This window comes from Neopsephotus bourkii, unplaced genomic scaffold (genome assembly GCF_033783945.1).
Source record: "Neopsephotus bourkii isolate Nb327-2 ecotype Australia unplaced genomic scaffold, CSIRO-AGI_Nbou_v1 NB_1827, whole genome shotgun sequence".
Lineage (NCBI taxonomy): Eukaryota > Metazoa > Chordata > Aves > Psittaciformes > Psittacidae > Neopsephotus > Neopsephotus bourkii.
In genome coordinates this window covers 1,016,032-1,038,325 of record NW_026902300.1, presented here as the reverse complement: position 1 = coordinate 1,038,325, position 22,294 = coordinate 1,016,032, and the positions used below count along the sequence as shown (strand labels likewise).

General features: G+C 39.9%; 1 protein-coding gene across 18 annotated transcripts in view; it reads left to right on the top strand.

Moving 5' to 3' along the window:
• The window catches only part of CAMK2D (calcium/calmodulin dependent protein kinase II delta), a 163,690-nt gene that overhangs the window by 61,232 nt on the left and 80,164 nt on the right, over nucleotides 1–22,294 (top strand). For all 18 annotated transcript variants that reach the window (XM_061343867.1, XM_061343877.1, XM_061343865.1 and 15 more), the window contains exon 3: nucleotides 6,359–6,418. In XM_061343867.1, coding sequence (XP_061199851.1) covers nucleotides 6,359–6,418 — 60 coding nt within the window. The remainder of the gene's footprint in view (nucleotides 1–6,358; nucleotides 6,419–22,294) is intronic.

The following is a 22,294-nucleotide window of genomic DNA, read 5'->3' as shown; positions in this document are numbered from 1 at the left end:
TGAAACAGTATCCATAGGCGCAGCTACCTCTGGCTGAGCACTGTGGGCATATGGTACAATGCGCATGTTCTTGCCTGGGCACGTGAGCTGGAAGTGTGAGTAGTAGTCGTTTCATTGGGTGCTCTTAATTGGTAGGCCTTGCAGTGTGAAGCTTTGTCTCTAAAAAATTGTAGTAATTTACTAATTCGAGGGAAATTTATTTCCTTCAGATAAATGTACTAGCTGAAGCATCAGTTAGCAATATGCAGTTCAGTATGCAAGAAGAATTTATGTGGTTGAATAAATAAAGTACATTGTTCAGTTTTGTGGGTTTCGTTTCAAAGTACTTTGGCACATGAATTGTGCATATAACCTTTATTTTTTATGCAGTTGATGCTAAAGTCTGTGACATCAGTGGGAACTGAGGACTGACAGAATCTTGCAGGTTTGGACTCGGTAAGTTGTTTAAAGTTAAATGCGAGCACTACATCTGGTCATCTAGTTTATGCTCTGTCACTAAAGAGTTTATTTCACCTGGTAAATTGTGAAGTCGTGTTTATTTATATGGTTTTTCACCTTTCTCAATTTACTGTCTGTCTGCTGGTGCAGGAGGAAGATTTATACTGCATTCACTGTGCACTGTATGAGTTAGTACTCCAGATTGCCTGACTCAAGTGATAACCTGCCAGCACTGGAGTTTCAGAGTGCCCTTAGGTGTCCTATGGTAACAGTTAAATGAGAATGTCTAGTGTGTAAGAAATTAATTGTATATAATGTCACTTCAGTATCTGTGGCATAGCAATTAATAGCAAAACAATTTCAGTGTCTGTATTCAAAATCTGAGATGAAGTGCTTTGTGGTATCTGTGTTATTCCTGAAGAGTCCATGTAGGATATATTTGGGACTTCACAGAAGACTCTGTGACACCTTCCAGGTTTCTAGCTATGCTGGGTAATCCTATAACTATAGTTTGAGGTAGTACAGAAGACCCTTTTAAAATAGTGCTGGTGGTAGAGCAGAGGCAGACAAGGCAAATGACCAGTAGTCCCTTGCTATTTCCTCCCTCCCCGGGACACTGACTGTATTTCCATCTTTCTTCTAAACCAAGCTTAGTTTAGTTTGTGTTTCAGACCGTCTTCCCGTGTACTGTGGGTAATACGGTAATTGGTCAAGCCATGATTAAGTTTCAGCCGAGCTGATGGGTATTAAGATGCTGTAACTGTAGATGTGTGTGCTTGTGTTTCAGACTTGCTGCAACTGAAGTTAAAAATATTGATTTAAAACCTCTGTAAGAGTTTGAGTTTATAGAAGTACTCTGGGCTCCTCTTGTGGATTTGGAGAACATTTGTTTTTATGTTCTGAGCTAATGAAACCTAGAATTTAAAAATGATCAACACAAATGCAGAGAAAGGTTAAGCTGACAAATTTTCTCATGCAAGTGGGATAGACTTTGAGGCCTCAAAGAGAATTCTTACGGGAATATTGGGAAGTACTAATTATAGAAAAACTAATGAATTTTACTTTCTTGATTTTTCCCCCCCTCCATATTTAAAAAGTGTTTTGCAAACTTGAAGTGCTAGCTATTTTAAAGATGGGGTTTGCTTTTTATGTTTTATTTTAAAACTGTTGTTATAGTTGTTTTAAACATATGTATCTGACTATCTGCTTTGCAGTAAGGATTGAGTTTAATTTCCTTATCAACTGATGCTTAATAGCTTGTTAAATTTCCTAACATCTGAAGTTCAGGTTGGATATAAGGCAGAACTTCTTTACTGTGAGGGCGGTGAGGCACTGGCACAGGTCGCCCAGAGAAGTGGTGAATGCTCCATCCCTGGCAGTGTTCAAGGCCAGATTGAGCGATGGTCTAGTGTGAGACATCCCTGCCCATAGCAGGGGGCTGGAACTAGATGATCTTAAGGTCCTTTCACAACCCAAACCATTCTGATATTCTGTGATGCTGTATTGTTGATTCTGAGAGGTGTAATCCAAAACAACTTTTTCTAAACTTGTTCATTCCTTAGTGTTTTCGGTACTAACCTTACTATGTAGATATTGTGACACACGATAATTTTTGTAAGGGTTAAAGCACTATATTTCAGTTGCAACAAATTTGTACAACCCAAACAGCTGTATTTTCCAAAGTTGATTTTGGGCAATATGTGATGTTTATTGACGTCTTGTTGTAGTATATCTTTTTTGTTCACCTCCTTCGTTTAAAAGAGTATAGTTATTGTACAGAAAACAAAGTGAATTGTGCTGTACATCTGTGTGGGCTTCAAAAAGTCTTAGAAACTTCTAGCAAATAATACTGTATTAAAAAATTAAGTCATCATTGGAATGATTTGAATGAAAACTGCTAGCTTTTTATGAGTTCTATTTATATGAAAAATAGGTGAGAATAACATCCCTAACAGAAGGGAAGATGTACTGAAGAGCTCCCTGCTAATGAACTGATATTTAAGTATGCTTCAGGTGCATGTTACTTGCCTTCAGAAGGTGTTACTTCGGCTCAGTTTTTTCAGACAGTTTGCATGATAGTGCTTATTTTTCTAGTAAATTGGTATATTTTTCTTGTCAATGCATTACATTAGATTTGCAATGTGGAAACCAAGTACTTGAATTTTTCTGAGAAAGTACATTTGTTACATGTTTCTATATTTATTGTTCTTATAATTCTGCCTGTAGAGGCTGACATTTTGTATTGTGACTGGTTTTACCATTTATTATAGAGGGAATTGCGAAAGCAGCAGAACTCCATGTTTGCCTTAATCTCTGCTGCTTAATCGGTGCCTTCTTTATTGTTATTCAACTTTGGAAATCTGTTTTAATTTCAAAGAATGTAAAAGTAACGTGCCTTTATATGTAGTTCTACCTCATATATTTATCAATGTCCTCATATTTCCTTTTTTTTTTTGTTATGATAGCATTTAAGTGTTGCTGACAGCTGTGTCCAGGTTATTTTGATATTTCCTTAACATTCAGATCGAATACAATTTTTGATGACTTTTTATTATTGCAGTCAGTGGATCTTTGATTTAGATCCCCTCTTGATTCATGAGCAGGCCCTACACAAATGCTGCATATATTTTCCGCAAAGCAATATGGCTAGAAGCAATCCAGTTACAGTTTCTGCTTGTTTTCATGCTTTTTTTGGTGTTTTACTTTACACTTCAGGTCTATGTTGATGAGTCATCAGCCAGTTTATGTGTGAAACCTGGTACTCTGTTCTTCTTGGAACAGGGCTTCAGCACCCTTCTTCTAGTATCCCGTCTGCTGGAGCTTCAGGGCAGTGCTTATGTCACAAATACAGATTTGCTTGGTTTTAACACACAAAATTTAGTGGATAAAGACAATGTGTCCCTCCCCTATTTCTTGACATTGTCCTGATTTAAAATGTGTTGCAGTAGTTGAGCAGCTATCATTTTTACAGCACTTCTTGCATTCATATTCATTGCTGGTTTTGGTGACTTCTGTTGACACATTAATTGTGCTTAAGTCTCTACTTACTATGCCCTAAACAGTTGGATGTGTGAACTACCATAAATAGTGCTCATTAATTGAGGACAGTTACAGTCAAGATCTGTCAGGAGAGCTGGAGACTTAATATATCTCTTCTGTCACTATTTGCTGTGATTTAAGAGTTTACTTTCCAAATACATGTAAAATAGGCCAGTCTGTCTCTCTTCAGCCTGACTTGGATGAGGTTGGCTTTAAGGAGGTGGGTCTGAATGTGTCAGACCCGGAGCTGTCTGCAAAGCGTCTCTGATGTAAGGCTGTATGCTACACCAGAGACATCTTCTGTAGGAGAAGGTTAAGATTTTCCTGCCCTGCTTGTCCCTTTATTTCCATGCACTTTTAAACACAGGAGTCAAATGTCATCTTACTGTGTGTGTTAATCTTTGATATATTCCTCTAGACATCATTGCTTTTGTAACCACTAAAATATGCCAGAAGATTGGAATTGTTGCCATTTGTTATTTTACTTCTGTCATTCTCACACTTGGGAGGTTGTGCCTGCAGTCAGGTGGTTCAGTGCACTGTGTAGGCAGGCAGCGGAAGCTGGCTAGCTGCTTATGGACACAGCCAGTGGCAGGAGAGCAGCACTCAAGATCCCAGTTCAGTCCTTGGTAATCAATGTTAGTAATCAATCCCATGTTAATCAATAGTAATCACTACTAGAACAACTGGGATATGGAAGTAATTTTAGTGGGAAGATGCCTTGTTTGTGTTTATGGATCCCAGCACAGCTCACGTGTTTTATGCAGGGGCTGGTGATGCCACCCTTGTCATGCTGTGCTGCTCTGTCTCCCTTGGGCTGACAGAGCCCTCTGTCTAGAATTTTATTTTCCCACTTTTGGGGTGACTCTGCTGATCTATGTTTAGATTAAATTCTCTAAAAGAGTAGCACCCAATGCTGGATTGGGAAGAGCAGAGCTGGAAGTGCACTTTCCACAGAGCCTGGTAACTGCCTGTGCTTAAATGCGGCTGCAAATCTGCCTGTCCCCTCTTGGCTGTTTTGGGAAGGAGAAGTTTCTGGATTGTGGTTGGCTTGAAAGGGAACGTGAGGGCTCCCCGCAGAAGAGAAGGGTGAAAGGAGGAGTGCTGAGGCAATTTGCGGAGCCAAGTACTAGCTAAAAGGAGGGTGTCAGGACCACATTACTATATTCAGGCACTCAGGAGGGGGTTGTCTACAGTATGTTTTCTCTTGAGGCCCATTCTGACTTTTGTCCAAGAAACTGATGTTAAATTGGTTTTCAGAGGTTTTATTTATGATTTACCAGCTTGGAAAGATAACCTAATTACACTGGTGGTATTATGAGATGGTATTATGAGAGTGAACAGTTACCATAATAGACCTGTAGGAGTTATATTACAAAACCAGGTAATTTCTTCATTCTTGCTGTCATATTCTGATGTCTAATATTCTTTTGTAGATTAAAAATCTTGTATTCTCTAAATATTGGTTATTCCACTCAAAGCTTACTGTGCAGACTGCTGTTTTTATGGGGTGGAAGGGCAGTTAAGAATTTCCCCTTTTAGTTGTTAGGTTAATTAGGATTGCAGAGATAGATGCCACAACCCAAATTGTCTTTGTGACGTTTTAAGTATGAGTTTTTATGAAGCACTGTTTATTACAATATCCTTGAATATCAAATTGGAGCTAGTTAAAAGCAAAAGAGCCTCATCTCCAAGAACATTTTACAGTTCATTTATCTTCTAATTTTGAAAAGTTATTTTAGCTAATATAAGATTGAATCTGTGCTGCTTTTCTGCCTCTTGACAAAAGCTTTGTTCTTAGGAGCCATTGAAATTATGCTGCAGAAAGTGAGGATATATGCAGTGGAAGTCTGCTGAAGTTACAGGATTACATGCGGCAGTAGCTGGCTATTTTTATCATCTCCAAATGGCATATTTTGTTGCCAGCTTACCTGTGTGTGTTTTATACTGCCTAACACTAGGCATTTTAACATACCTGAAGACTTTCAGGTATTTCCAGGATAAATAATTTATGAATCCCTTGAAAACTCTCATGTGTATTATGTGAAACAAGTACTATATTACTTAATGTTAACCAAAATGCAGTAGTCCTATAAATGGTAGTGTTTGGAGCAAATATACAAGTGTGTAACATGGGAAAAAAACCCCACAAATAGCTTAAGTAAACTGGAGCTTGATGAAGGTGGTATTCCATCTCCAGACGTGTCATTAGGGCTGTGTGGTATACAGGTTCAGACCTAAAGCCTGCTCTCTACCCAAAGGTTAAAAAAACTCAAATGGCCAGGAGAAGAGGCACCAACAGATGGTACATCAGGACCTACATGTGCAGGGTATCTTCAGGTTACTGAATCATCATTCTGAGAGAGTGATGAGCCCTGCTGGGAAAATAATAACTGCTGGTCATTAGTTACTGGCAGTTGCTGTAGCATCCTATGGCAGTGGGAGGAGGGCTGGCATTTGTCGTCAGCTGCCTCATGTTGAACTGTATACCTGGTGCACTAGGTATCATTAAAGCAGTTAGCAGATAGGATTTCAGGCAAGAGGTGCAGGTTGTCCTTCTTTTGATTCGTGTTGCAATGTGGTTTATTGCCTGATAATTACAGGTTGTGGCATGCCTATTTCCTGTTCTCTGTGGTAAATTGGCAGCTTTCTAATGGAACTACCTGTGGTAGTCCATCAGAGTGGTTGGATGCCATAGCCTAATTCAATATTACAGGTGTTTTGAATGTTAAATCTTAATGGATCTAAATAAAGGATGTTAAAGTTCACATGAAACAATGTTGTTTGGTTGAGGGGTTTTTTTGTGCTTCTGGAAAGCAAATACATTGAACTATGTAAATCTTCATACTAAAAGCAACTGTTTTGCTTTCCTTTGTTGCAGATCACCAGAAACTGGAAAGAGAAGCTAGAATCTGTCGCCTCTTGAAGCATCCCAATATTGGTAGGAACATTTAATTGCTTTATACAATAGATAACCAGTTTAGAAAATTGAGGGAAAATGCAAAATAACAAATACAAATAACAGCTCAGAGAAGTCAAGTGGAAATATCTCTAGGCAAGACTAGATACTATTCCTTTATATGGTGGTGCTCCTGTCTAATTCTGCTATGGGATGTAATATCCCAGAAGATCATCTAAAGCAACATGTGCTGTTTGCATCTTCTTTGAGTTATTGCTCTGCCATCAATGAGCTGTCTATGCCAGGTGTTTGGGACTTTCTTGAGCAGTGTGTAGGAGGAGTTATTTGCAGAACTGCTCATGACTTTTTGAGACCTGCAGAAGAATTTCACCTAACAACATATGTTGCAAATTGAGATAGACCAGTGTCGACAGAGTTAGTGTTGTTTTTACTGAGATGCTTATTTTATCCTGCTTTATTTTGTGTTTGAGATTCTGTTCTTCTATAGAAAAGAGAGTTAGATGCAAAAAGAAGTGTCCTCCTTTTATTTCCAGAACTGTATGTTTTCAACCCAAGCTTTCATGGAAAGCGTTCCTTGTTTTAGAGACAGTAGAAACAGAGATGTGGATGTTTAGGGAGTTGTATCTGGGTGTTTCAGACACTTAATTATAATGCCAAGGGTATCTCTCATAAGAATATTCCCTGTACCTGAGACTTTTTGGAAGGGTAGGATTTTTCTGCTCATCTTCTTTCCCTGTCCCCATGCATGTCCTTAAAAGTTGTCAGAAAAAGTAGTAATCTGAGTGTTTTAAATAAACACTCTTGGTAAACAAAAAGCACTTGGCAACTTTCTTGCTCTTCCTTCTGGTTAGTTTTTCTCCTTTTCATTTTCAACTAACAAATGTTGGTCTTTGTGACATTTTTAGATTAATATAATTGTTTCATGCCTGGGAAAGAAGCAGCTCCTTCCTCTTAATAATAACCATAAATTGAAAGCAAATGTACCACAATTCAAAATGAAATGTCCACTCCCTGAAAAAGCTCTCTGATGCAATCTCAAAAGCATAGAGGTTTCACATGCACATTTGGCTAACAAGGAAATGTACTGGTATCTGTGTTATTTTATCCCAACCAAAATGTTTGCATTGTAAAGTAATGCAAGACAAGGGAATGTACAGCTTGTTGAGGGGAGGAGGTGCAGCTCGTCTGCAGTATGGAAGGCAGTGTTTACACATACAGTGCTAGCCTGACTCTAGAATCATTTGCCTGTACCTTGCTGTAACTAGAGTATATTTGTGAGTTTGAGCAAGCCAGGGAAGACACATTAAAAACTCATAATAAATTGTTGAAGTGGAACAGCTGAAGTGCACAAAAGAACTCAGTTGAAACAAATGCCTACATTAATTTCCTGAGATCACGTTTGTTGAGTTGCTTGGACCAATATTAGGATGCAGTCCAGGTCCTCTGTGACAGGCCAGCTATTCTATGTAGAGTGTTTGTGTTTGTGAATGTATGACTTGAAATGCAAGCAGGCAGTGACAGTTTTGGTGACAGCCAGGTAGGGATCTGTAAATCAGCACAAATTCCATGCATTGCTGCCTGCACCAAGGTACACAGTTCAGTCAAAGGACTGCATACAAATTGCTCTTGTCTTGTTTCAGAAAAGATGCTATATTCTAGATCTGTCTGAGAGATTTTCATGACTTGGAATCTGACAGCAGGCGTTATATTCTGTCGCCATTCTGTTTCTCCTGTCAGCTGTTCTGCCAGCCCTGTGTGTGTGTCTGACCGGAAACAACCTTATCCAATTAGAGTGGTTACAATAGTTCCTTGTCTGCATAATTGCTTGAGTGATGTCCACTTTATATCTGCTTTCTCTCTTGGAGAAAGGTCATAACTGTGCTCTGAAGAAGAGGGACATGTAAATACTATATACAGTAATTATTTCAGGCCTCTTAAGTCCTCTATCACATGAGCTGCTGGGCTGAAGAGTTTATGTTTGCATGCTGAGCTGGGTGTTCAGCCTTCAACACAGTGGGCACCTACCCTCTCCCTTGCCCTAGGGCTGCAGTCTAGCCCTGGCAGTGGTTTGCTTCCACCCCTTCTCGTGGAGCCATGCCCTCAACTAGCTAAATGATGACCCTAAAATCATTCTAAATGCATGCTGTCTGTACCCCACTGATTTCTTATTCTTGGGTTTGTATCACATCTCTTTTTAAAATAATCATCGCTAGTGAGTAATAATACTGTATCACAGTGCACAACACTAAGAGTGAAAAAGGAAGTGTACCAGAGTATGGTAAATTGACTGTAACAGCAGAGGTTATACTGTATTTTATATGTCTCAAAATTGTAAAGATTAACCCCTGTAAACAAGTTTTACTTGCACTGCATGTATGACAAAAAGTATGCGTGTTTAAACGTATTAGCAAGTCCATGGATGTAAAATGCATGGTGTTTTCTTCATTTGTATTTTTCCTGATTTTACTGCCTTCGGTTAATTTTTGATAGTCCAGAAAATAAAGGATTTTTTGAAAAGGAAGTTATCATGTTAGACACAGAGTGTGTATAATTTAAGAAAATGAACTAAAAAATGATAAATATTTCTTTCAAATGTGATCTCTGTAGAAGAGGAGAGGTCTAGTTTAGTTGGGTGGGTAGTTTCTGTCGGTGGTTTTCTTTGTTTTCCTTATTTTCCTCCAGTGTAGTTCTTCTTGATTACTTATCTTTTGAATTACATCCTTATTGCAGGGCAGGAGACTTCTGAAGTTAGCATTCAGTAATCCTTTCCCTTTCAAGCTTCTTTATTCCTCCTTAGGTACCTGGCGTAAATCTCCCTTCTAAAAGTCCAGAGGAGTTAGTTTCAGGGTAACTTTATTTCTAAAGTAATACAGAAATAATAGTTCTCCCTTTCAGAGGAGTGTAGTCTCTTTGGTTAATTATCTCACAAGTCTTAAGACTGTACCTTATACTTGAGGGTGGAAAACTCCCTCTTTAGTTACCTTCCGTATACTTTCCCTCCAGTCAGAGTAATGCAGCACAGCTGAGGTGAATCACTTTATTACATATCAGCCTGTGAGGAAACACATTGTAGTTTTCATATGAGAAAGTTTTTGTTTTCCTTTAAATAAATGGAGTTTTAAAGAAAATAATGTAAACCACTGCTAGAACCAAAGCTTATTTTCCAATTACCTTTCCAGAGAAAAGCTTTCATAGATCGTGGCTTTTGTATTTCTAAGGTAGGTGCCTAATTAGTACCTAACTAGGAAAATACTTAATAATTAAGTACTTCATCAGGATGAGAAAGAATACAGAACTAAACTTCTTAATGATCGACATAGCCATTTTAGCATCCCAACAATACAATTTTTATATCCATTTCATATCTGACTTGATGGTGGTTTTATTTAATGAGTGCCATTATGCAGTTAGGAAATCTTAGGATGGCATTTACAAAAGGCTTTAGATTTTAGTCTGTTTTCATATGCACTAAACTTCAGAAGTTACTCTGGTGTTGGCAGTCTTAAAATTGGATGTGTTTTAATGTGGGTTTTTTTTTAATATAGAATTTGAACAAAAGATCTGGAAAAGCACAGCAGATGGGGGGAAGCAGAAGACTAAATCAGAATGCTTTCTTTCTGAAGGAAAAAGATGTGACATTTGGAAATTAAGGAGACACATCTGAAAATACTTTCATTGAAGTTCTTGATTTGAGTCTCCCCAGGTAGTCACTGTGAAATGTTAAACACAAAAAACAGACAAAACAAACATATTTTCTGCTGCCTTTTTTGCAAGTATTTATGATACCAGATTATTATTTCAGGAATCAACATACTTACCAAATGCTCACAAGTAAAATATTCCAGTATGTGTCAAGGAAGCATAAATTTCATTTGGCATTTCTACTGAAAGAATGTTTTTTGAGCTAGAGTGAGATACCACGTTCTGAATTCATGTATGAGAACTTAAACCCCTGATGATGATTCTCACTAGACAAGTACCAGGAAGGGAAGCTGATTACAGCAAAATCCAGCTATCTGGTACTTCCAGATCCTTACATTCATCATTCATTTTGATACACAGATGTTGTGTTGCTTGATACGGATACATGTATTTATGCATAGCTAAGCCTGTAGGAGTATACAGTTGCTTTTTAGATATTCAAATTTTTTAATTTTTTTTCAACAGATCTTGCCAAGTGCTCTTGATGTCATAGAATCACAGAATGGTTTGAGTTGCAAGTTAAAGATCATCTGGTTCCAACCCCGTTTTAATGAAGTAATTTTAACTAGTGTCAGCTACCTTCTCTAAGGCGTTTGTTCTACTTCTGTATTCTGTGCTATTTTTTTTTTTAATTATGGAAAATCAGCATTTATTAAGGAGATTAGGAAGACAGACAACCACAATAAAAATGTAAGATGTTCTCATATGATGGGATTATCTGGGACAGAGTTCTCATTCAATATTTTCCTCAACCAATGTAAAAAAAAAAGAATCAAAGTGTTACCAGTTTGTTGTGAGCCTTACAGCCAATAGATGTGAGCTCACGTTTCCAAGAACTCAGAAAGTGTGTCAGTTTTAAAAGAGAAGTGACTGCATCTTGGAAAAGAGTGACTTTGAAAAGCCTATGATGACAGGAAATAACTATTAGAGGAGAAATTGCTGAGGTGCTGAAACACAGTGGGGAAATACCATTCTCAGATGCATGGAAGTAATGGTCAGAAAGAGGAAAATAGTATTTATTTTTCATCTGCCAACAGCAGTCACTTGTAGAGTGCTGTGCTGAGCTTTCACATCCACATGGCAATAATCATGATCTAGGTAAAGGGGGTAATTTGAGGAGGTCTACCAAGGTGACCAGTAAACATTATCCATCATGAAAAAGGCAAAAAGCAACGTGACTATAGTGATGAAGTTAAGCACAGGAGTCAGGGTTTTGGCAATGAAAGTATGAGAATAGCTTACAGATATGATGCTTTCTGACTTGACGTGTGGAATTTTTTTTTTATTTTTTTTTAATCTTTATACTAACAACTGTCTCTTGCTGAAGGTATATAATACTCCTGGTTTCAGAACTAAGTACAGGCCATTATTTTTTAAAGCTGAGTATTGTTGAAGAAAGACTGAAAGGTTGTGATTCTGTTTCTGTGGTACTTGGGAAGTTGGACAGTCCTTACTGGTTATGTTTATATCTGACATACAAGCATCATGGAAATCTTCCTGGAAGAAGACGTTTTCAATTTATGTAGAGCTCCAGGATATTTCTGAAAGTTGAATATCTCTGTCCAGACACTGCTTTGTGTATAAATAACTCAGTTTTTAGCATCTCTTTATTTATTCATTTTTTTAATTGAAGAAATCCATTATTTCTTCTTCTCTATCCAGCTATGTAGTCAAAATGCCTAATGAATGCTGTAGGAAAAATGCTTAAAAGGAAAGCATGTTAGAAATAGTGTTTCCTGTTCTCCTTTTTCAAATCTCCGTTTCCCAATGAAATAATGTATATAAGAAAGTGTGCTTAAAAATACAGGACTCCCTCATCCTTTTCACCTGCAATTATTTCTTAACAATACTCACTGCTTATGTTGTGATATCTGCCTCTCCTCACCTTAGCTCATCTTACGAAAGTAATGGTAGTAGAAAACAAGTTCTGCAGAATTTTGTGTGAGAATTATGCAGAATCCATTAGTGGAGCTGTTAGGCCTTTGGCAATACTGGTGTTTTCTCTTTTTCTAGCATTTCGTGAGTAATCTGGACAGCTTCTTCTGTTACAACGTGGTAGGAAATTTCTAGCCAAGCATAGCTCCAGTTCCTGCACTAGCAGAGCTCAAACAGCTTGTGCTGGCATTTGGACTTTGTACATTAGTACAAAGGGGAGAACTGCCTACCCTCGATTTGGAGAAGGCTGAGGTTCCTAATGACTTCTTTGCCTCAGTGTTCACTGGCAACTGCTCTAACCACACCACCCAAATCTTGGAAGGCAGATGCAGGGACTGTGAGAATGAAGACCTTAGGCCCACTGTAGGAGAGGATCTGGTTCGAGACCATCTTAAAAACCTGAATGTGCACAAGTCCATGGGACCTGATGATATCCATCCGCGGGTCCTGAGGGAGCTGGCAAATGAAGCTACTAAGCCACTGGCCATCATATCTGAAAAATCGTGGCAGTCAGGTGAAGTTCCGGACGATTGGAAAAAGGGAAATATAACCCCCATTTTCAAGAAGGGGAAATGGATGACCCAGGGAATTACAGACCAGTCAGTCTCACCTCTGTGCCTGGCAAAATCTTGGCGCAGATTCTCCTGGAAGGCATGCTAAGGCACATGAAAATCAACAAGGTGCTTGGTGACAGCCAGCATGGCTTCACTAAGGGGAAATCCTACCTGACCAATTTGGTGGCCTTCTGTGATGGGGCTGCAGAACTGATGGACAGGGGTAGAGCAGTGGACATCATCTACCTGGACTTGTGCAATGCGTTTGACACTGTCCCACACGATATTCTTGTCTCTAAATTGAGAGACATCAATTTGATAGGTGATATCCACTCTGTGGATAAAGAACTGGGTGGATGGCTGCACACAAAGAGTCGTGGTCAATGGCTCAACATCCAGCTGGGGACCAGAAACGAGTGGTGTCCCTCAGGGGTTGGTGTTGTTAACGTCTTTCTTGGTGACATGGATAGCGGGATTAAGAGCACCCTCAGCAAGTTTGCCAATGACACCAAGCTGTGTGGTTTGGTTGATATGCTGGAGGGAAGGAATGCCATCCAGAGGGACCTTGACACGCTTGTGAGGTGGGCTGATGCCAACCTTATGAAGTTTAACCATGCCAAGTGCAAGGTCCTACACCTGGGTCGGAGCAATCCCAGACACAGCTACAGGCTGGGCAGAGAAGAGATTCAGAGCAGCCCTGGGGAGAAGGACTTGGGGGTGTTGGTCAATGAGAAAATGTGCATGAGCTGGCAGCATGCGCTCGCAGCTGAGAAAGCCAGCTGAATCCTGATCTGCATCAAAAGTAGCGTGACCAAGCAGGTTGAAGGAGGTGATCCTGCCCCTCTGCTCTGCTCTCGTGAGACCTCACTTGGAGTATTGTGTGCAGTTCTGGTGTCCTCAACATAAAAAGGACATGGAACTGTTGGAACAATTCCAGACGAGGGCCACAAGGATGATCAGGGGACTGGAGCACCTCCCGTGTGAAGACAGGCTGAGAAAGTTGGGGCTGTTCAGCCTGGAGAAGAGAAGGCTGTGTGGAGACCTCATAGCAGCCTTCCAGTATCTGAAGGGACCCTATAAGGATGCTGGTGAAGGACTCTTCATTAGGGACTGTAGTGGTAGGACAAGGGGTAACAGTTTAAAACTTAAACAGGGGAAGTTTAGATTGGATATCATGAAGAAGTTCTTTAAGGGTGGTGAAGCACTGGTATGGGTTGCCCAAGAAAGTTGTGAATGCTCCATCCTTGGCAGTGTTCAAGGCCAGGTTGGACAGAGCCTTGGGTGACATGGTTTAATGTGAGGTGTCCCTGCCCATGGCAGGGGGATTGGAACTAGATGATCTTAAGGTCCTTTCCAACCCTAACTATTCTATGACTTCATGATTAGTCTGATTTTCACCATTGCTATGTTTTTCAGGTATTTATCATTCTTATCATCTCATCTTAGATGACTATAACAAAATTAGTGTGTATAGGTTTTCTTTTTTTACTTATTACAGTTTACTAACAGAGTTAAAAATGAAAGGTGTAAATAAAAGTTAAGCCTTAGTTTTTGGAGAGCCTAGTCCTTTTCCTTTGTGAGATTAAACATCCAACTGTATTAAAAGCTTGCATCCTTTGCTGAACAAATACCCACAAAAGATTTGTCATCTTGTGTAACTATTACAGCTGTTTTGTATACTTATGTTTACAATTTTTTAATTTGGAAATTTGGAAGGCAGATTTGTAGGGAAAATAATCATCTCTTCACCAAGAAATCCACTGTCATTGTCCCATTTTCTGGACTTTATCTTCTGTTAGTAAACTTGGTTTTCTCAGTCTTCTTTTAACATTAGGTAAGTTGTCTTTTAGCATTCTGATTTCTAGTCTAAGAATCTAGATATTTTTCATGGTGTAATGCTGTTGTACCATCTTATGACTTTTGATGGTGATTTTGAGTCTGCTTTGATAATTTTGATTTATGTGGTCCCAATAGATGATAAATCTGCATTAGCCTGATGGTGTAGTTGTGACCCAGTCTGAAAAACTGCTGATTCAAACCTGGTAAAAATGTGGGGGTTTGCCAGATTGAGCTTGTTCTTGCAGAATTTTGCTAAGTTTGGGTAGTGATTTTCTAATTCGGAGTTACATTGTCTTTCTGTAGCTACTGCTTCTGCTGTTTTTCCACTTACACTTGTCAAAAGCTGTACACAGCAAAATGGTATGTTCAGTGTAGTAAAATCAGGTAAACCAGAATGTTCTGGTTTTCTCATGGCAGTGCTAACATGTCTGGCTTCATTACAGCACATAGTTCCCTGCCTGCTGCTACCTCCTCCCTTTGCTTTAAAATGGTTTGTAAGATACATCAAGCAGACAGGATCCATTACCTAGCTACATCAGGTTCAAGTCTGACTGTGGTCAATCTTCAGCCCTTCCCAAAAGGCCACAGTAGATAATACTGACATGTGGCAGGCCTTCAGGTGATAAATGAAGTCCTTTTGGCAACAGGACAGGTTGTCCCTGAACGGCTTTCTAAGTCAGGATACTTAGAGGTAAAGTAGGACTCCCAAGCAGAAACGGTGTCTTATCAGCTACAATAGGCTTGAGCCAGTTGCGTGTAGATCTGCTTGCATGGCCTCAGTGAGCTGGAGCTGTGGCATTGCCGACTAGCATGAGCTGCCATGCTTTGGAAGGCAGAGAAGTCTTTCTTCCATGAACTATAGCTGGACCAGCATATGGCGAGTACGGAGCAGCATCTTACCAAGGAAGAGTGGCTTACCAAGGTCAGGAGGCAGGTTAGAATCAGGATGGTCTGGGACACCAGAAAACAAGACAGTTCACAAAACTGATTTCATAAATGTATTGGTTTCTATTTGCAGTCTGCTCTGGTTTCTGTACTTTGAGCTGGGAATTTCTGTTAAATTGCTGAGGAAATTGATGTCTCCCAGACTTGGCGCTGCTCATCAAACTCTTCATGCCTGTGTTCAGCTTGCTTATTCAGGAGCAGAGCCCTTTGCCTGAAGGAGAGGAGGGCAAGGCTGCATTTTGGGGTTTTCTCATCGCTCCCCACAAAATACGAGCATAGAAGTTGTTAAATCTTTTGGGGGGGGGGATGGGGGGATAATAAATTCCATACTGTCTTGTCCTTTTTGGACAGAGGGCAATTACAGATATGTGGGTTTTCTTTGTCCTTCATGTTTTATATTCAGAAAGTTTGTGCATGGGATGTCACTTAGATTTACAAAAATCTAAAGAGAAATGCTATTAATATACAGCAAATGTGGATTTACTAAATTCTGAATTGCATTTTACTTACTGTGGCAAAGTTGGGAGTAGCTCAACTGGCATTAGTTAAGTTGCTGTATAAACCAGACATGGAATAAAAATTGGGCCTCTTCAGGTTTAGTGGATGTAGTTCTTTAACATAATATTTTTTCAGAGTTTAGTGTCAGGCTTCACACTTTACATGAAAAACTAATTAATACAGACTTAAAAGGTAATAGTGCAATTCTTTCCTGATGCAGTGGAAATCAAACAAATCCTTAACTATATAAGTTTATGATCAATAAACATTGTCCTCAAGAATATATTATCTATGCATGTAAATATATAGAGAGAGCTTTTATATATATATATATTTTTTTTAATTTATTTATTTTTTTTAAATATTCATGCACTTTACCCCAGAGGAACAGGAAATCTGTGGGACTGATCCATGTAGAGGATCTCACTTCCTTTAATTAGTTTTATCACTTAGATGATCTCATGATTTCAACAATTTGGAATCTCATCCATTCTGTTGAATTAATTAGATTAGTAATTTGCGTGATGAATAAGGTGAACCATAGTCCTTGAGAGAATTAAAACTTCAAGAAACCAAATAAACCAGTGATATAACATGATTTCATACTTAATGTAAAAGCCGGTTTAGTGAGTATTATGAAATAATAGATTGTTTAAACTCAGCTGTGGGTACAGCATGCAGATGAACAGGGAATTGCAACAACAGAATACAGAAGCTATTTTTGTAGTAGCTATTTGTGAATTAAATGTACTGTAACAAGACTGAACAGCAAGAATACACACAAAGGGCATCATGGGTTTTGCTGCAACTGGCTTTTCTGCACTCTTTCTCATTCTCAGCAGTTGTTGTTACTATATGCACTTGATTTCTTTTAACTGGTGATGTTGTGAGCGTCTGGTTGATGTTTAGATGAAAAGACTGAAATTTTTCACTTCCAATGTTGTAAAGATTTGGTGGGGTAGAGTTTTATGTAGAGCTGTTGGTGGCCCTAACAGTGAGCTATCAATAAAACCACAGTAGTTGAAAGACTGCATATTGTTTAGTGAGAACCAACGTGTCAGTAATTTTCAATGTGTGACATAGGAAATGTCAGATAATGTGGTATGTTGGAATGTAAAAGCACAGACGTGTGAAGGCAGCTTTATTAGGTGTAATGTCGGAGTGGGAGTCGGGCCCGGAGTAACGGCGCAACCTCAATATGAGTATGATCGTTCTCCCCTATTGTTTGCATACACAGTGTTTATATAGGATTCTAAATAAGCCACGCACCTAAAGCAAAGCTATCATTGGTCCCCAACAACTGTTCACGTGCCTGTCTATACATTGCTATTGGCTAAGCTAAGTTTTACACACATATCTCTGCAACAGCAGGGTGCATGCCTTGTGATAAGCGGTGCATTCCTTGTGGCCAGCAACCTCCTGTTTCAGCGTTCTGCTTACATTTCTTCGACTCCAGGCCTCCCCGGCTCAGCTGAGTCAGAGAGAGTTCAAGGCTGTCTCACTCGGCTCTAATCCTGGGTTGTGCAGGCCCTCATGAGAATAACCATTGCTCCACAGTGTAAATGCTTTTTTGTTTCAGTTACAGCATAATCCCTTTATTCTGGTAAGAGTGGTTTTGAATCTTTAGGCTTTCCTCTTCTGAGTTACTGTGTTACTGCCTTTTAGTAGAGATGATACTGCCCTTTGCCACACTTGGTTAATTCTCTTTCCTTTCAATGGAGGACAGGATTATTCTAGCTCAAGTGAAACACTGCTGGTTGTAATATCCCCAGTAACTGTAGCAACATCCATAATATACCAAGGAAATGAGGTTTCACTCAGGTTTGACACAAATTTTGTAATTTTTTGCCTCAGAAACTATATGTGTAATTTGCACAGAAATAGGAAATGAAAAAGCACGAATCAAGTACGAACCAGACTTTGAAGGTTTTCCAGTGAGTGCTTATGGCTAGGTTTATATACGTTTTCCTTTTCTTAAATGCTTGAATATTCTTTTCATAGTGTATCCAAATTATTCTAAACATTTTATCTTTCCATAAAGTCAGTGGTGCTTGTGTAGCCAGTCATTTCAAATATAAAACAGAGTAATCCACAGAAACAGGAAGTGGAATTTAAACATCTCTCTTGAGTAACCTGCTGTTGGGGGTGAGTACTAGGGTGACTGCCACACTTCCTATTTGTATTTTGATCTCTTACTCTGTTTTCCTTTCTATATATGCTGTCCTGGGTTTAGCAGTAGCAGTCAATTTTTCTCCTTCTTGGTAGCTGGTGCAGCGTCGTGTTTTGACTTTCAGCCTCGGAACAGTGCTGACAACACTGATGTTTTTAGTTGTTGCTAAGTAATGTTTACCCTGACCAAGGACTTTGTGAGGCTCATGCTCTGCCAGGAGGGAGGGGAAGCCGGGAGGAAGCAGAGACAGGACACTTGACCCAAGCTAGCCAAAGAGGTATTCCATACCACAGCAAGTCATGCCTGGGGGGGTAACTGGAAATTACCCGGAAGGACACAGGGTCTTCTTTGTTGGACTCGTTTTTGGCGGGTGGTATCATATTTTCTTCTCTTGTTATTTTCTCATATCATTATCATTATTGTTGGTAGCAGTCGTGATTTGTGTTATACCTTAGTTACTGGACTGTTCTTATCTCAACCTGTGGGAGTTACATTCTTTTGATTCTCCTCCCCATCCCTCTGTGAGTGGGGAAGGGGGGAGGGGGTGTGAAGGAAAGGTAGAGGAAAAGGGGGCAGTGAGTGAACGAGCTGTCTGGCTGGAAAGAAGAGTTTCATAACTGCATTGCTGACTTAGGGAACCATGTAAACAAGCTAGATGAAAATGAATTGCTGTCTTTTTACACACACAGAATGAATCTTTGAGAACTTTTTTTTTTGTTTGACAGCTTGGTTTATTATGAATCTACAACCACGTGTTATGCATACGGATAGACATCATGACTCCCATCTAAACCACAAATATGTAATTTTCCTCTGGACCCTTTCCTCAGAAACCATAGATCTGTACTACTTCAGCTAAAGTAAGCTTGCTCTTTCAGTAAAGCTAGCACAGACATCTTTAAGGGATTTTGTAGGTTTTATTCCCTTTGCTGTGTACAGACAATGTTGTTGACAGTTCAATAGGTGAATTCTGCACTGGTTCTTGGATCAGTACCCAAATGCTGGAAAAAAACATTGTGAACCTCTTACTTGAGCTGGGGAAAGGGGAGATGGGACAGGACACCAAACCCAAACTGAAAAAAGGTTGCAGTATATTTGATGTGGGTGTCCCTGCTTGAATGGCATTAGTGCAGCTCCTGTATGAGTGGCAAAATTGTTGTCAGGTGGTTTCCATTATAAACCTAGTTCCAGCCTTTACATTTGTGGCTGTGGACTAAACCCACTCTGTGGGATACTTTTATCTTGGCCTGTGTTCCTTCCCAAGAGAAAACAGAGCATTGTCATTCAAGCAGCAAGTTTACCATGCAGCCTAAACCTGTTCATTTGGAGTATTTGGCATCCTGCCTGCTAAGCAAGGAGGGAGGCTGGGGGCAGGAATCAGCACACACCTGCTTCTGTAAGACATCTCTCCAAAGAGGAAGTGCTTGCCTTCATGCATCACCTCAGAGCTGACTCCCATCCTTACCCCTCCTCTCTGCTGTCTTGACTTCAGCTTCCTCTAATGTGCAGAAAAGGATAAACTCGGTGATGGGGACAGAGAGAAGGAAAGGAGAACAGGTGGCATGACTGGTGGGCAGGAAGAAACGGCTGAGTGATGGTTTGGGGGAAAGGTAGGGATCAGAGCAGGCAGCAGTAAGAGGCGAATTGAAGGTCTCCTGACTTTGGACCATGGATCATGTTTTGACTTAAGTGATCATAAATCAGGAGTGGCACTTAGGGAGCATGCTGTGGAGCTTAGAAATATCTGCAAACCCAGAAAGCTTATTAGGAGAGGTGATCCTCAAGGATACTCCCATCTGCACAGATATCTTTACTTACGTACTCTGCCTCCTGAGAAAAAGCATTGTAAATTATGGGATCATGTGGGTTGGAAGGGGTCTGTGAAGGTTATCCAGTCCCAACCCCCTGCTCAAGCCATATCCAGAAAATTAGGTTACTCAGGGCCTGTTGTGCTAAGTTTGGACAATGTCCAGGGAAGGAGGTTGCACAGCCACCTGGGGCCCTGTTCCAGTGTGTCTACCTTCCTGTCAACATAAATGAATTAATAAATAAACAGATGTGTCTTTTTGCCTAGCTGGGATTTTCCATACTGCAGCAAGTGTCTGTTGCCTCTTACCTTGCTGTCTGCACCCTACAGAAGACTGTCCCTGTCATCTCAACAGCCTCCCTGCTGGCAGCTGATGGCAGGAGGGAAACATGTTCCAGCCTTCCCTTTTTAGAGCCACCTGTAGCCTCTTGGGCATTGTGATGGCTGTCTACTGGAGAGAACCTGAGAGAAAGGATAGCTAGCAACAAATTAAGCTGTCCTAGTAAGTACTTAGACTGGGCTATAATAGTTAATATCACTGGTTACTTCAAGTGCACGAAATAGGATGTAATTCAGGGTATGGTCTGGTTTTGTGCTCATAATTTTAGATCTGTGCATTGCACTAGTCTGCTCTTAGGATGCTTCCTTGGGCAATATGCTGCAGAATAGTTAAGGGCAAAGAGCCAGGCATTTGCAATGATTTGTTCTCTAAAATCTTTTCTGCTGATCAGCAAGCTGGATACTGGAAGGAAAAGTGTGTGTTCATGAATACAACCACATCCCTGTTAGACTGGTTTTCTTCATTTCTTCAAAATACATCCACTTGCATGTTTAAATATTGTGACATAAATTCTTAGTGAAAGTGTAATTTAACTGAAAGCTGTAAGCAGGACTTGGTGCTTTGGAATACAGTGTTTAATTAGTTGCAAGGTGTGCATTTGGAAGTATATTTTATAGACCGAGCTTGCCTGTTATCTCACATGCAGAAATACGTTTTCTTCTTGCTTTTTGCATTTCATATGTATCTTCTGCATTTCTACCAATGTAATCCTGCTCAGTAAGAGATTTTATAAAATCTCTGATGTTATATATTGAGAGCATGGAAAATCTGATTTATTACTAAAAATGTAAAATTTCACATGGTAGATAATGAACAAAACACATTGAAACTATACCACTGTGACACCAGGAAGCTGGCTGAACATCAGTCCATGGCTCATCTCTAGCAACATAGACCCAAGGTATGTTTTATGTCTATGCGAATGCACCTTATGAGAAGTGGCAGTATAAGTTACCCCCAGCTCATGTTCTGGAGATGTTAGGAAAGAGGAAAATATGTAATACAGATTCTTTCCTTGCTCAGATTCTGGTAACTGTGGTGATCTAATGATGACTACAGCAGCCTGCTAGAGACTGCTGGCCAGTACACATCATAAACATCACCACACGCTTCTAGATTTTGAAGAACTTCTTTTCTACGTTTGTGTTTCCCTAAGGGGAGTTCTCTTCTAAACTACTTAGCACAACAAAATGATTTTTCAGTAGCTGCATTCTCTCCTCATCAGGACTCAGGATTGCTGGCTTAGCCTGGCGTGTCCATAGCTCTGCTGGGGTGTTGCCCTTCACTGCATGGCTTGTGCCAGTCTGACCAATCTTCCCGTCGTGCTTGAGGGCGGGGGCACAGAATCACGGGTTGACAGTCACCCCTCTAACTGTCCAGTCTTGTAGCATTTCAGGTGTCCTTTAGGGTTTTCCTCGCTCCTTCAAATGTTTGCCTTAAAAAAATCATTAATTTTTTATCACAATGTGAAGCTGTTGCTCCACTCCTGAAAGCATCTGTTAAAGCTATGGCAATACCAAAGTGTGCTAGCTGGGCTGGTCTCGTGGCTTTTCATGCACTGCAGTCCAGCACAGAGGGAATGTTGTTACCCTGCAAATACCACTAACCTCCATCACTGGTAATGGATTATACCTTGTAATTGCTCAGTTCAGTCTGTTTTTTACAGATTTCTGCACTGAGGACTCTTTCACTCCTGCAGAATTGCGGATACAGGATTCTTTCTGGTTGATAGTGGTTTAATGATACCTCTCTCTTCACAGTCACCTTCCAAATTTGGAAGTTCTTTTTTTAGTGGCTTCACCAGTGTGTTAGTATTCTCATGGACTGCTCGTGGATATGTGCTTCTAATTTTAGTTTGTCCTCTAGATGTCTGTCTCATTTAAATACATCCAACTTCTCATTATGGCCACGCTGGGCCAAGCATGGCACTCTGCTCCTGGTATTTGTATATTGGAGATGTTCTGGTACTGTAATAAAATCCACAGCTTCTGTTCTTGTTCTGCATAGCAGTAAATAGCACTTGTGTATCAGCAATTGTACCGTACAAATAATGCTTTTTAATTAATATACTTGTTGTGCATTTATGTACAAGGTGTCCTTGAGAGTT